Here is a 14,219-nt window from a genome sequence, read left to right as displayed (position 1 = left end):
GGATCGAATCACGTCAAGAAATGTCCAACAATGACAAGAATTAAAATTTAATTTCAATTCTTTAAAAATAAATAACTTACAATATATATTAATCTAAAATTATAAAAATAATATTATAAATAAAAAAATTGAGAATTGTTTTCATCTTTGACTTTAATATTATTGCATAGAAACTATTAGAAAAAAATGAAAAAAAATAAAAAGTTATTTGCAACCTTATAATATCAATTAAAATTGATGAACGACTCCTTCGCTAAAGATAAAAGATAGTGATGAAAATAATAGAATATAAGAATAATTATTGAAGAAATTTTATTTAAGAAGTGAAATAGTTTAAATACATTAACATATCTCTCTTATTTATACGACGAAAGATTTTCCTCAACAGAATAAAGGATTTTCTTCAACAGAATAGAGAGATTTCCTTCCTGCAAGATGGTGTTTCTGTCAAGGATATCAATCTTGGATGCAAGAACTTTTTTCACTAAATAATAGAAGATAAAAATAATTATTGAAGATAAAAATACTATATATATATATATATATATATATATATATGGTTTAGCAGGTGAAGTTTCTTGTCAGGGGCCCCATCTGACATGCCAATATGCATTTCCACATAGTCCTTGGAGCTCCTTTAGCACATGTTTTGTCCTTATTGAAGGTCCCTATTTCAGCCACTCTGAATCAGAAAGTAGCTTTAGGAACACAAGTGGATCTTTAAAGAACCTTATTTATGTCAAGAAATATTTTGGTTGTTTCAAATCAACACTGATTGTTTCTTTTTCTTTGATATCATCTTAAATTATTGACCAGAAGCAAATAAAAAAATTTCTAAAACATTTCTCTATCAATAGTTTCTGATAAAGAAATTTGCAAAAGCAAAAGCAATGTCAGGCAATGGAGTTTCTTAGTGAGGTTGCAATGCTACAGTAGTCACATAGAAAAAGGTTGGATGAGTCTTTTGATCCTTTTCCTTTCCCAAAAAGTGCTTTGGGACACTGCTCCTTTTACTTGCTATCTATATTCTTCATCTTTTTTTTTCTTTCTATCATAGTAAACTACTTATCATATGTGTATAAACAAACATGAGACCTATTAAATGCATGACTTGTTAACTTAACTTGTTTATTCATCTAAGTATAATAATAATTATCATCATTATCAGACACTTTTTTTTTTAATGTAAAACTAATTAATTGAACTCCTCCCATGATGTCACTTCAATATTTTTTTAACAAAAGTATAAGAGTTAAGATGGGAACAAAAAAGATCACAAATTAAGCATCATAAAATATGATAATTATGTGGGCCATCCACATTCCCAAATAAAATAAGAAACTGACATACCTCATTCCTTACCAGACTGGACGATGAAGACAGTCTGTGAAAGCAAATAGTGGGACCCACACACAACGTTGATCCAACAACGAGACGGTAGAAACGGGAGTGACTCATGTCGCGGAATGGTAACGTAATGATCGTTATACATGGAACACTGGTGACCATATCGTATACTCTTCCGCTTCCCCTTATCGCACGCGACCGGAGAACAAATGCGAAAAGGACGGTATCGATAAACCGCCCTATAAATACCGCATAAGCTCTTCCTCTTCCTCCCCTAACAAACCCCTTTCGGGTCTCGGCTTTGGAGTTCGTCGTTTTGGGCGGCAGAGATGTCTTTGAGCGTCGAACAGCATGACGACAACACCTTCACCGTCACCTTCAACGATTCCGATCACATTTACACCACCGTCACCGCTTCCGGGTCCGACGTCGAGGAGTGGATCGACGAGATCCTCCGCATCCACCGCCGCCGCCTAAACCGCCTCGTCGTCGGCCTCGACGCCGAGTGGCGCCCCTCCTTCTCCCCCACCCAGAACCCCGTCGCCGTCCTCCAGCTCTGCGTCGGCCGCCGCTGCCTCGTGTTCCTCCTCCTCCACGCCGACTACGTCCCCTACTCCCTCGCTGACTTCCTCGCCGACCACCGCTTCACCTTCGTCGGCGTCGGCGTCGACGGCGACGCCGAACGCCTCGACGAGGAGCAGAACCTGCAGGTCGCCAATGCCGTCGACCTCCGCACCCTCGCCGCGGATAAGATGGGGCAACGAGGGCTCAAGAACGCGGGGCTCGCCCGGCTCGCGGCGGAGGTGATGGGCTTGGAGGTGTGGAAGCCCAAACGGGTGACGATGAGCCACTGGGACCGGAGGTACCTCAACTACGAGCAAATCTCGTACGCCTGCTCCGACGCCTTCCTCTCGTTCGAGATCGGGAGGCGCCTCTTTGCCGGGGAGTTCTGATGGACCCCATGGTAACATTGGATCTCTTCTTGGCTTCGTTTTGGGGGTCTACTGAACTGCCGATATTAGGGTTTCAGATTAGGTGTGATTGTAGGTGCATCTTACGAAGGCTTTGGATCGTATTTAAGGGGTTTTCTAAAGCAATGGTCTATGATCATATTTTAGCTTTAGCATCTTTCTTTTGCTTATGTTATGCCTAAACCTCTATATGTCTACTGAAGACAACAACTAAGACATAAGTGTTATCAGGTAAATGATTGCAGCTTGCAAGGTTTAAAGTATTTATAGGAATAGTTGTCTGTAGTTAAATTAATGCCTCTATAGCTTTTAGTCTATGGTTTCTTTCTGTTTTATTTCAACTTTTAAACATCAATAGGTTGGGAAGAATCCTCTGTATGTACAGTTTGTTTATTTGTTTTTATGATATAGTTATTGAATGTTTGCTGGATCTTCTTGGTTGGTAACAGATGTGCTCATAGACTAATTGCAATTCATTGCTATGAACAGGTCATGGAAGCTTCTCTAGAAACTTTTAAGAAGCAGATTTGTCTTGATAAAATGTTATTTTGTCTTTAGAAATGCCTTATTTGGAACAGTGGGTTTAGGTAGTTAATTGCAACATGCTCGTAACAAAACCATTCTATTCTCCTCCTGGAGTCCTGATTCTTTAGGAATTTAGATGCTAAAACTATGTTTGGGCTCTTTCCTGTTCGATGATACAGAAAGATAATTTGAAGTACTACAGTCTTTTTCTTGTGAGTAGGTTGACTGGTCTTAAATAACTCTTCCATGGCAGTTCACATATACCAGGAAGTTATGTTGTGCTGTATCTAACATGGGATATTTATGGGCGTAGGTAGGTTATTGTTGTTTGATGTCTGGGATAAGTGACAGACGAACAAATCATTGACAGTTAAGTAGGATACCTTTCCTATAACCACTGGGAAGCGATGTGAAAATAGGATCTCATTTGCAAGAACAATTCCTAAATTGTCTTGATTAGATGATCTTAGCATTAACCATAATCTCTGTACTTTTAAAAGATCCATAGGAGCTTTTGATTGTAGGGGTGTCATCCAATTAACCTTAGATGTCGCTTACTTACATTTGGGATTTCTGGGATTTAAGCCTTACAGTTATCAGCATTTGGATCAGTCAATAAACTAGTGGCAATTATCTATCAACATAGCTGCAGATTAATTCATTCTTTGGGCGAACTAACCAGACTTGCATAGGTTGCTTGCAATCGTGCAAAGTCACTTTGTTTGATAGGTCAACCAACAGCAATAGTTCAGTAAAATTTGTAGCCAAACATTGTACAAGAGATGCAACAAAGCTGTTTTGGCTTGATTCGACATAGATTGTACAAGGAGTCATGTATGTTACTCTTTTTTTAGATCCGAATGCAAGCGATCATTCTGGATTGTTTGTCAGCTGTCTGACTCAAGTGGTTCTCATGACTGGCATCTTATCTCTAATATACCACAAAGTGAAGATAAGATTTGTCCTTATGATCATGATTCTGTCATGTCTGGGGTATTTTAGCAGTTAATTCTTGACGTGCCATTGTTTGTAAGCCTTTGCCTGTCAAAGATGCAATTATTGGATGGACCAGGTTTACCACAGACCACTCACTCTCACATTGATTTGAGACCCGCAGATGGTTGCGAAAGGGTTCTACAGTATAAAGGCAGGAGTCTTAATCAAAAGGACTCTCTAACTGACTAGAACCACGTGATAATGCATTCCATACCCCTGTTTCTTTTGATAATTACTTAATTGCATTTTTTTTTTGTTTTAAGAAGTTGCTGTTTAGGAGTAACAGTTCTGAGCATGTGAAGAGTTAACTAATCTACTTTAATATTTGTAACATGGTAGTGCATATCTGTCAGCTCTGTCGATTACATGGCAGCATTATAACTCTGATGATTTTGTCACTGCAAATTATATATATATTTCTGTCCGTTACTCATCTGAATGAAGCAATTCCCTCCTTGACAGGCTTTTAATGTCTACTACATACTGCAAAATGAAGAAAACGTTGTTCTTGTGATTATCATCAGTTTTTAGGGATTTTATCTTATAAGTTTCTAAGTACCATGTTCTCAAATTGCCTGCTTTGTCTTTTTTGTCCTGATTGATGTTAAGATGAGTAGCACCTACAAGACTTTCATTGAGAAAGCAATGCTAAGGTGAAGCTTGATACAAAGAGGATGCTTACTGAAAAAAGCCACGTGAAGTTGCATATATTACCTCCTTTTAATTTTCATGAGAACTGATTTCGAGCTTTTTGTAACCTGCCACTGTCTTTTGTCCTTGTGAATTGTGAACTGATCTTAGAAATTGTAAGAAAGAAGAAGCTACTGCGTTTTCTGTCATTAGCTTATGAACTACTTACTCTCGGCAGCATTGTAGCATTGATGAGTGTCTTAGTGTCGTATTGATGAAACTAGGTGTTCTTTGAGTTGCCTTTTTTTTCCATGGCTTCTCTTGATCTCAGGTTGTGTTTGACATTAAATCTTACTCTCGGCAGCATTGTAGCATTGATGAGTGTCTTAGTGTCGTATTGATGAAACTAGGTGTTCTTTGAGTTGCCTTTTGTTTCCATGGCTTCTCTTGATCTCAGGTTGTGTTTGACATTAAATCTTGCGGCCACAATGACACATGACAAGCCATAGTCTTTTTCTTTAAACATCCATTGTAAAACCATTATCAGACCTGAAGGTTCTTTTTGTTGGTAGATCCATAGGTCATACATAGAGGCGTTTGTTTAGTCATAATAAAATAGAAAAATAATCATCTGTTCGTTTGACATTGATATTTGGATTAGCTTCGTCCATCCTCCAAAAATTTTGCCACCAATGATTATGTTAGAGTTGATATAAATTGAGCTCTTTCCCCCAGCACAAGTTTTTCATTATATTTTGTTTGGTGTTGAATTAATATTTGTACAGTATTGATTGGTTTTCACCATATGTTTGGGTTCATTGTGAGGCCTAATCATTCTTGTTAATGTATAAGTTTAGTATTGGTAGTTTAACCTTTTGGAATTAATGATGGGCGTTTACCATAAAAAAGAGCTTACTATTTAAAAGCTCTACTTACTATTCACAAACTGTTTACTTATTATGATTCTTTAAAAAATTAATAAACTAATATTTTATTATTTACAACCTCTTTTGTCTTTTTTTTATCCTTTTTTTTTGTTGTTTTCTTTCACCTTAGCTCTATCTTTGTACGTTATTGTGATCGGCTCTCCCCATTGCCCGTGTATCGTATTGAGTAATTTGTAAAGACTTAGAAACATAATATTGAAAGATGATATTTTTAGGTTAATATAATTGATTTAGAAGATGGTGTTTTTGGGTTATTATAAAGTGTACATAATCTTAAAAATATTATATTATTATAATATATGTTGAAAAAAAATTTCGTATCATCTTCTTTCATCTTTAGTGTCTTTTTTATCATTTAACGTGGAGTGAAAAGATTTTATTTGTTAGAATTAAATTATAAATTAAGGATATATATTTATTTGTAAAAGGATAATTTAGAAATATTTAAAGTTGTTAATTTGAGATTGTAAATGATAAAAAATAAAGGGATTGCAAATAATACTCTCAAAAACAAAATCAATCTTTTATTAGGCTTTTATCAAAATGGTCATCGATAAAGCTATAAACAAGACATTTAGTATGACGTTATGATAGACTTGTAGTAGGCTTGGAAGTTTCATTTTAGTTGACTTTTGTAATCGTTTCGAGCTTGTAATTATAGGTTGTGTGTAATTATCACGTAGAAATAAAATTATCCAGAAATATATCATTTAGGTAATCATTTTAAGGGTTTATTTAGTTTCGTAGAATGGTACTTAACCAACACAACACCCAGAGTTACCTAGTTAGCATATGGTTAAAATGAGCTTTTGGGATAGTGTCTAGTATCAATTTGCTATCTTGTTCCGCAATAATATCATGTGAGCACTTATGGGGACTTCTGGTCGCGACGTATTGTCACGGATAAAATTCTAAACATGATGTTTGATGTAATGCTTATATATGTTCGTGTCTTTTGGTTTGTTCATACTTTGCAAAGCATGTAGAGGGACGATCGAAGGCTTAACAGTCCCATTTTAGTTGGGTTTGGTAGCCGTTTGTAAATAAAGGTTGTGTCATGTGGACACTTGTGAGAGATATTCGATCTGTAGTGGACCATTTTGACCCTTTGTTATGCAACCATTCAAAGCTTGTAAAATCTGTTTGTAATTTGCATTGGCTATGAAGTGTTTTTTGAAATGTTTGCTTGTGGATCCCGAGTGAGGCACTTTCTCTAACTCGTTTTTTCTTTTGTAGGTCCTAAGGGACCATGAGAGGTTTCGGGGAGGCTGACCTTTGCAGACGGACATGCAAGGTGCAGCACAACTTAGCCAAAACCAGCTAAGTCCGTGATAAATGGTATCAGAGCGAGACAAGCACTCATAGAAACACTTGGCATGCAAACGTGGGGGACCTAGCGGGGCTGCGTTGAGGACAGCCAGCACGCGCGACCGTTTGGGGGAAAACAAGCATGGAAATGTTAGGAAAAGGAGTCGCTCAGAGGAGCAGACATCTGAGATTGACATTCAGATGAATGACCAACCCTTCACGTAAGAAGCATCACGAGAACAAGCAAGCTTGAAAGAATGCGTAGCGCACAAAGGTTGAGATAGCTGAGTTCGAGCTACGGCTTGACGTTGACAACCATACTTGATGGTGCTCAAGGCAAGCGATGCGCTTAGTAAAGGATGAGACCATGCAAGGTGGAATGAGTTGCTCAGCAACCGAAAGAGTTATGTAAAGCTCACATAAGTGAGGGAAATTGCTAACTCGAAAAATTCGGTACTCATACTGTTGAATCTCGGATTTTGATGATGAAACTAATTGATTGTGTTTAAATGTTTGACTACATTTTGAGTGATACAGGTCTACTCGATCAGGATTAGACAATTAACGCAGGAGGAATTGACGTTGCGTCGGAGGAGATCACGTCAGGATATTGGATGGCAGAAGGCTTCGGGCGTCGGGCATCGGGCCAAGGAGAGCGAAATTGCGCCAAGGATATCGGGGTTGCGGAGGTCAACCGCCGATTGGGCAACAAGCTGCAAGAGAGGACGATGCACCGAAGAATCGGATGAAGCGCCAACCAATGACGTGCCGGGCAACAGAATGTCAATTTGCGTTATAATAATTGTCTAGATCGGAGTAGAGTGTTTGCTTGTGTGTGCAGGATTAACTACGATAACCAAAAAACACAAAGCGAGAATACCGGAGTCAAGTTCGATGGACGTTTAAGAGTCCGAAGAATCGTCGGAGATGCTGCCAGAACCAACCGAGAAGAAATCGGGAACCTGTCGGAATTTTCGGAAGTTCGCCGAAGAGATCGTCGGAGGTTCACGGAGATCACCGAGAAGGCTCGGCTACTCATTAAAGTCATCACAAGTTCGGGAGCTTGCTAGAAGCCCGTCGGCAGAAAGTTCGTCGGAAAGCTCGCCAGAACAAGACTCGACGTTCGCGGTTGAAAATTTGCTTAGGATGTGTTTTGGTTATGTAGTCCACTTGTAATTAGGATTAGGATTAAGAGATAATCCTATATCCTGGTTAGGGGCCAACTGGGCCCAAAGTCAGAGTTGGTTTAGGCTAAACCAGCGAACTAGAGAGCCAAGATTGAAGCCCAACTAGTGGCTGAAAACACTGTAGTCGGGCTGAAAACACTGTAGTCGGGCTGAAAACACTGTAGGCGGTGGCACCGCCTAGCTGGGCGGTGGCACCGCCCACCACCCGAGAGCCAAGCGGTGACACCTCCTGGCTGGGCGGTGGCACCGCCCAGCACCCGAGCCCTGGGCGGTGGCACCGCCTGGCTGGGCGGTGGAACCGCCAGCACCGGGAACCCTAAGAGAATTCAAATTTTGGAGCCCAAAATTTGAATCCTCTTGAGGCCTATAAATACCCCTCAAATCTCAGCTGAGGTTACAACTTTTGAGAAGCATTTTGATTGAGAGAAAAGTCTTAGAAAGTCTTAGCAAGTCTTGTTTTCAATTTGCTAGAGAGTTCTCCTCCTTCTTTCTTATTGAAAATTTGTAAGAGGTTGAGCTGCTTGTAAAAGGTTGTAAGAGGGGTGTTTACCCTTCCATTTCAAGAGACTTGCTAGTGGAAGGTGGGAGCCTCATCGAAGAGGGGCCTCGCAAGTGGAGTAGGTCATTTGACCGAACCACTCTAAAAATCGGCGTAATCTCTGGTTTGCTTTTTATTATTGTCATTTACATTACTGCAAATCTTCTTACTGCTTTAGTTCCTTATTACTCTTGCTGCGCAACTTTAAGAATACGCCTTCAAGTTAAATTTCTCAAGTTTCATTCTTAACGTACGAAAGATTTTGTTAAAATCGAAGTTTTAATCCGCTGCACTAATTCACCCCCCCCTCTTAGTGCCGCTCCGATCCTAACAAGTGGTATCAGAGCAAGGTTATCTCTCATATTTGGTTTAATACCCAAGAGAGATGGCTTATTCCGGCATGCAAGAGGGCCATTCTATTGCACGACCACCTTTGTTTAATGGGTCGGATTACACATATTGGAAGACTCGCATGAGAATCTTCCTCATTTCTATGGACTTTGAGCTTTGGTCTATTGTCGAGAATGGATTTCAAAAATCTTCTCTTCCGATGAGCGAATGGAATGAATCGGAGAAGAAGGTTTTTGCTTTAAATGCAAAGGCTATGAATGCCTTGTTTTGTGCACTAGACAAAAATGAATTTAATCGTGTTTCAATGTGTGATTCGGCTTTTGATATTTGGAGAACTCTTGAGGTCACTCATGAAGGCACTAGCCGAGTGAAAGAGTCCAAAATCAACATCCTTGTGCATTCTTATGAACTTTTCCGGATGAAACCAAGTGAGTCCATCGGAGACATGTACACCCGGTTCACGGATGTCATCAATGGACTCAAAGCTCTTGGTAAAAGTTTTTCTAATTTTGAACTAGTCACTAAAATCTTAAGATCCCTTCCAAAAAGTTGGGATCCAAAAGTTACGGCCATTCAAGAGGCCAAGGACCTTAAAGCATTCCCTCTCGAAGAACTTATTGGGTCTCTAATGACCTATGAAATGAACAATGTGGCAAAAAAGAAACTCGAGAACAACCTTCCAAATGATAGGAAGGATTTGGGACATAGAACACATGAATACCACTCGAGCATAAGCTCAAGTGATGGTGAACTTAAACTACAAATGAAACAAAAATTAAAAAGCAAAAAGAATGGAATTACTTGCTTTGAACGCAAGAAGAACAAAAGTTGGGATGAATTGAGCTCTTCCGAAGACGAGGAGAAAATCAAGAAAGGCGAGGTGGCAAACTATGCCTCACCCTCTTTCAACAATGAGGTAATCAAAATCCCACTAATTCATTTCGAAATTACATAATACTTTCTTGAGTTATTTTTAATTTAGTTTAGGATTAATTTTCTTGAAAATTGCTTGTGTTATGTTAATGCAATAAAATGTTAGATATAAATATAATGCTTATACACCTAGTAAGATTAATCTTATACATGTGCTTGAGAAGCAAGAATTTGTACTTTGACGATTTCCATATTGATTTTCAATGTCGATGCATGACTTTTGAATGGAAGGTTTTATGATTTTTTTTATGAACCTTATCTTTGGTTTTCAAACATGATGTATAGTTTTGACATAAGAACAAAAATTTGAAGCATGCTAATATAAAGTCAATCATATAAAGTAAAACTAAAGAAATTTTAAATATCTATAAGAATCATTCAAAATTATGTTCAATAAAACCTTACTTGATGTTGTAATGAAACTATTGAAAGTTTTGATGCTATGATTTGATGATTTTATGCATGAGATTGTAAAGTTATACATGATGATTTTTTGGTCTTGATGGTTTTTATGACAAAATTCATTTTTCGATCCTAAATGTTGATGCACATTTTTATCTAGCATAAATGACATGAATTTAAATAACTAAAAAGAGAAAAGCATTGTTCTTGAAAATTATTTTTCTCTATCTTGTTGATTTATATGAATCCCTTGAAAATGATTTTGGTTTGATGATTTGAATTACAAATGAGTTATATCAAAATCATGATATTGATTTGACTTGAAGTAATGAGTTGAAATCATTTTTTTTTGAATTATGTGTTGCACTTTTTTATCTTGATGATCTTTGATTTTTTTTGTTTTAAAACGATGATGCATGGATTTGAAAGAAAAGGAGATGCATGCATGGAATCAATCAATAAGTTGAAACAAAAGGAGGAAAGATTTTTTATTGAAAATTTTCTTTTTCTCTATCTTATTGATTTATACCTAAGAGACCAATAAAATTATTTATGTCATTTTGAATCTCTTGAAAGAAATGTTGAGATTTTGATGATTTAGACGATTTGAATTTGAATGAGTTTTATCTAAAATCATGATCTTGATTCCGTGATATTTACAAATGAAGATTTATTATGAATCAAGATTTTTCATTAATCGATCTCCTAAGATTTTCTTTTGATTATTAATGAGTAGGTTTTTCAAAAAGAAATCATGTCTTCTAGTATTCACATGTTCTAATCCTTCATGATAAAATTTTTATGTAATTCCTTAAATTCATGAAATGTTTATCGCATCACCAATTATTTTCTTCTTGATATTCCTTTTTTGGTGATATAAAATCATGCATGAAATACTCTTGAGATTATTTTGATGCATACAAATGAAAAGTTATGATCATGCATGGTAGGATGCAATTTGACAAATTAATACCATTATGATTTGAAATATTTATAATTTGGAATGATGCATGCAATACTTATGCCTTTTATTATGATAATATATGTGATGTATTGCATATGATGTGAATCATGAATGCTTTAAATGATAAATGTCTTGATATCATGATTGATGATTTTGTTCTATGCATAAGATTTTTAAAATTATGCATAATGAATCTTGTAATTTACAGATTATCGATTTTCTTTTTACCATAATGAAAGTGCCTTATTGATCCTTGTCATAATAAATCTAGCACTTTCGGTTTTAAACATGATACATGTTTTTATTTGACATAAAAAAAAAGGGAGGCATGCTTGAATGAAATAAATTACATGAATTGAAGCAACTAAAAGAGAAGAACATTTTTCTTCTTGAAAATTATTTTTTTCTATATTATTGATTTTGATGAATCTATTTGTATTATTTTTATGAATCTCATAGATTATGAAAATGATTTGAATTTAATGGATTTTATTGAAATCATGATCTTGATTTCTCACAATTTTCTATTGAATGAATCAAGTTTGTTTTCTATTTAAAAGGATATTTATCAAAATTTTCATGGTCTTTTAGTATTCATGATATTGATAATTATATTTTGAAACTCTATGTAAATCAAGATTCTTCATCATGATTCTCTCGTTTTATAAAAGAGGAGATGTTCTATGTGAATCATAAGATTTTATATGCATGAATTGAGATTCTTTTTGCTATTAACTAGCAAGAAACTTGTTTTTGTAAACCATGACATGCTACTTGACATCTTGATAATTTATAACTTGAGTTTTCTTTTTGAATCAAGATTGTTTCCTATCATGTTTTCTATCTACAAAAGAAGAAATTTGTCAAAAATGTTATATGTCTTTTGACATTCATTTTTCATCTTTATTATTTACCCTTATCATGATTTGAATATTATAGTAAAGAGAAATGAATTACATGATTGTATTGTTATTCCCTTCTATTTGACACTGACAAAGGGGGAGCAAAACTTGCTAGATAGCAAATTTGCTAGCTTGCACAATTTGAAAAGAGGCAAAATAGTCCATCTTGCACATCTCAAAAGATGTAAAATTTTGCTAACTTTTTATGTGCAAAAGTTGATAGCTTGTATACTATAAATTTGCATACCAAAAATACAATCTTGTTTATCTCAAGATGCAAAACATACTAACTTGCACTTTGCAACGGAAGCAAAATTGCTAGCTCAAACATTGCAAAGGAAGCAAAAATTTGCTAGCTTACAATTTGCATATTTCAAGAAGCAAGAGTTGCTTTCTTGAACATCTCAATATTGCTAGCTTGCATGATGTAGAACTTGCTATCTTGAACATTACCAAAAGTGCTATCTTATATGCTGTAAAACTTGTATATCTAAAACTTGATAGCTTGAATGTCCCAAGCATGATGCATTACTTGCTAAATTTTCTATCTTCAAAATTGCATGATGATAAAAATTTAATATTATGTTTTTCATGCAATGGTTTGAACCCATATAATAAACACATAAGAGTAGCTACTTCTCCTTTTTGTTGATGACATAGGGGGAGAAGTATATTGATGACTTCATGCATTGAATTAAATATTTTATATATTTGCATGATAGTTTAAATGTTTTTCATAACATGTGATGAATGTTACTTGGATTTGGGATAATCCAAGTGTTCTATCAATGGCATATTGATAGGGGGAGTTTAGTTAAACTCCGGGGAGTTAAGGTTAACTCCGTTAGTCATCAATTAGTTGTCATCATCAAAAAGGGGGAGATTGTTGAATCTCGGATTTTGATGATGAAACTAATTGATTGTGTTTAAATGTTTGACTACATTTTGAGTGATACAGGTCTACTCGATCAGGATTAGACAATTAACGCAGGAGGAATTGACGTTGCGTTGGAGGAGATCACGTCAGGATATTGGATGGCAGAAGGCTTCGGGCGTCGGGCATCGGGCCAAGGAGAGCGAAATTGCGCCAAGGATATCGGGGTTGCGGAGGTCAACCGCCGATTGGGCAACAAGCTGCAAGAGAGGACGATGCACCGAAGAATCGGATGAAGCGCCAACCAATGACGTGCCGGGCAACAGAATGTCAATTTGCGTTATAATAATTGTCTAGATCGGAGTAGAGTGTTTGCTTGTGTGTGCAGGATTAACTACGATAACCAAAAAACACAAAGCGAGAATACCGGAGTCAAGTTCGATGGACGTTTAAGAGTCCGAAGAATCGTCGGAGATGCTGCCAGAACCAACCGAGAAGAAATCGGGAACCTGTCGGAATTTTCGGAAGTTCGCCGAAGAGATCGTCGGAGGTTCACGGAGATCACCGAGAAGGCTCGGCTACTCATTAAAGTCATCACAAGTTCGGGAGCTTGCTAGAAGCCCGTCGGCAGAAAGTTCGTCGGAAAGCTCGCCAGAACAAGACTTGACGTTCGCGGTTGAAAATTTGCTTAGGATGTGTTTTGGTTATGTAGTCCACTTGTAATTAGGATTAGGATTAAGAGATAATCCTATATCCTGGTTAGGGGCCAACTGGGCCCAAAGTCAGAGTTGGTTTAGGCTAAACCAGCGAACTAGAGAGCCAAGATTGAAGCCCAACTAGTGGCTGAAAACACTGTAGTCGGGCTGAAAACACTGTAGTCGGGCTGAAAACACTGTAGGCGGTGGCACCGCCTAGCTGGGCGGTGGCACCGCCCACCACCCGAGAGCCAAGCGGTGACACCTCCTGGCTGGGCGGTGGCACCGCCCAGCACCCGAGCCCTGGGCGGTGGCACCGCCTGGCTGGGCGGTGGAACCGCCAGCACCGGGAACCCTAAGAGAATTCAAATTTTGGAGCCCAAAATTTGAATCCTCTTGAGGCCTATAAATACCCCTCAAATCTCAGCTGAGGTTACAACTTTTGAGAAGCATTTTGATTGAGAGAAAAGTCTTAGAAAGTCTTAGCAAGTCTTGTTTTCAATTTGCTAGAGAGTTCTCCTCCTTCTTTCTTATTGAAAATTTGTAAGAGGTTGAGCTGCTTGTAAAAGGTTGTAAGAGGGGTGTTTACCCTTCCATTTCAAGAGACTTGCTAGTGGAAGGTGGGAGCCTCATCGAAGAGGGGCCTCGC

General features: G+C 37.3%; 1 protein-coding gene across 1 annotated transcript; it reads left to right on the top strand.

Annotated features, from left to right (window-relative positions):
- The first annotated feature begins 1,599 nt into the window (after positions 1-1,599).
- Positions 1,600-2,748, top strand: LOC135626480 (3'-5' exonuclease-like). The gene has a single exon (XM_065131805.1). The coding sequence runs from the start codon at positions 1,677-1,679 to the stop codon at positions 2,298-2,300; it is 624 nt and encodes a 207-aa protein (XP_064987877.1). The 5' UTR covers positions 1,600-1,676; the 3' UTR covers positions 2,301-2,748.
- Positions 2,749-14,219: the final 11,471 nt, after the last annotated feature.

The sequence above is a fragment of the Musa acuminata genome, chromosome BXJ2-11, assembly GCF_036884655.1.
Source record: "Musa acuminata AAA Group cultivar baxijiao chromosome BXJ2-11, Cavendish_Baxijiao_AAA, whole genome shotgun sequence".
Classification (NCBI taxonomy): Eukaryota; Viridiplantae; Streptophyta; class Magnoliopsida; order Zingiberales; family Musaceae; genus Musa; species Musa acuminata.
Note: the sequence above shows the minus strand (reverse complement) of the source record. Positions and strands in the feature narration are given on the sequence as shown.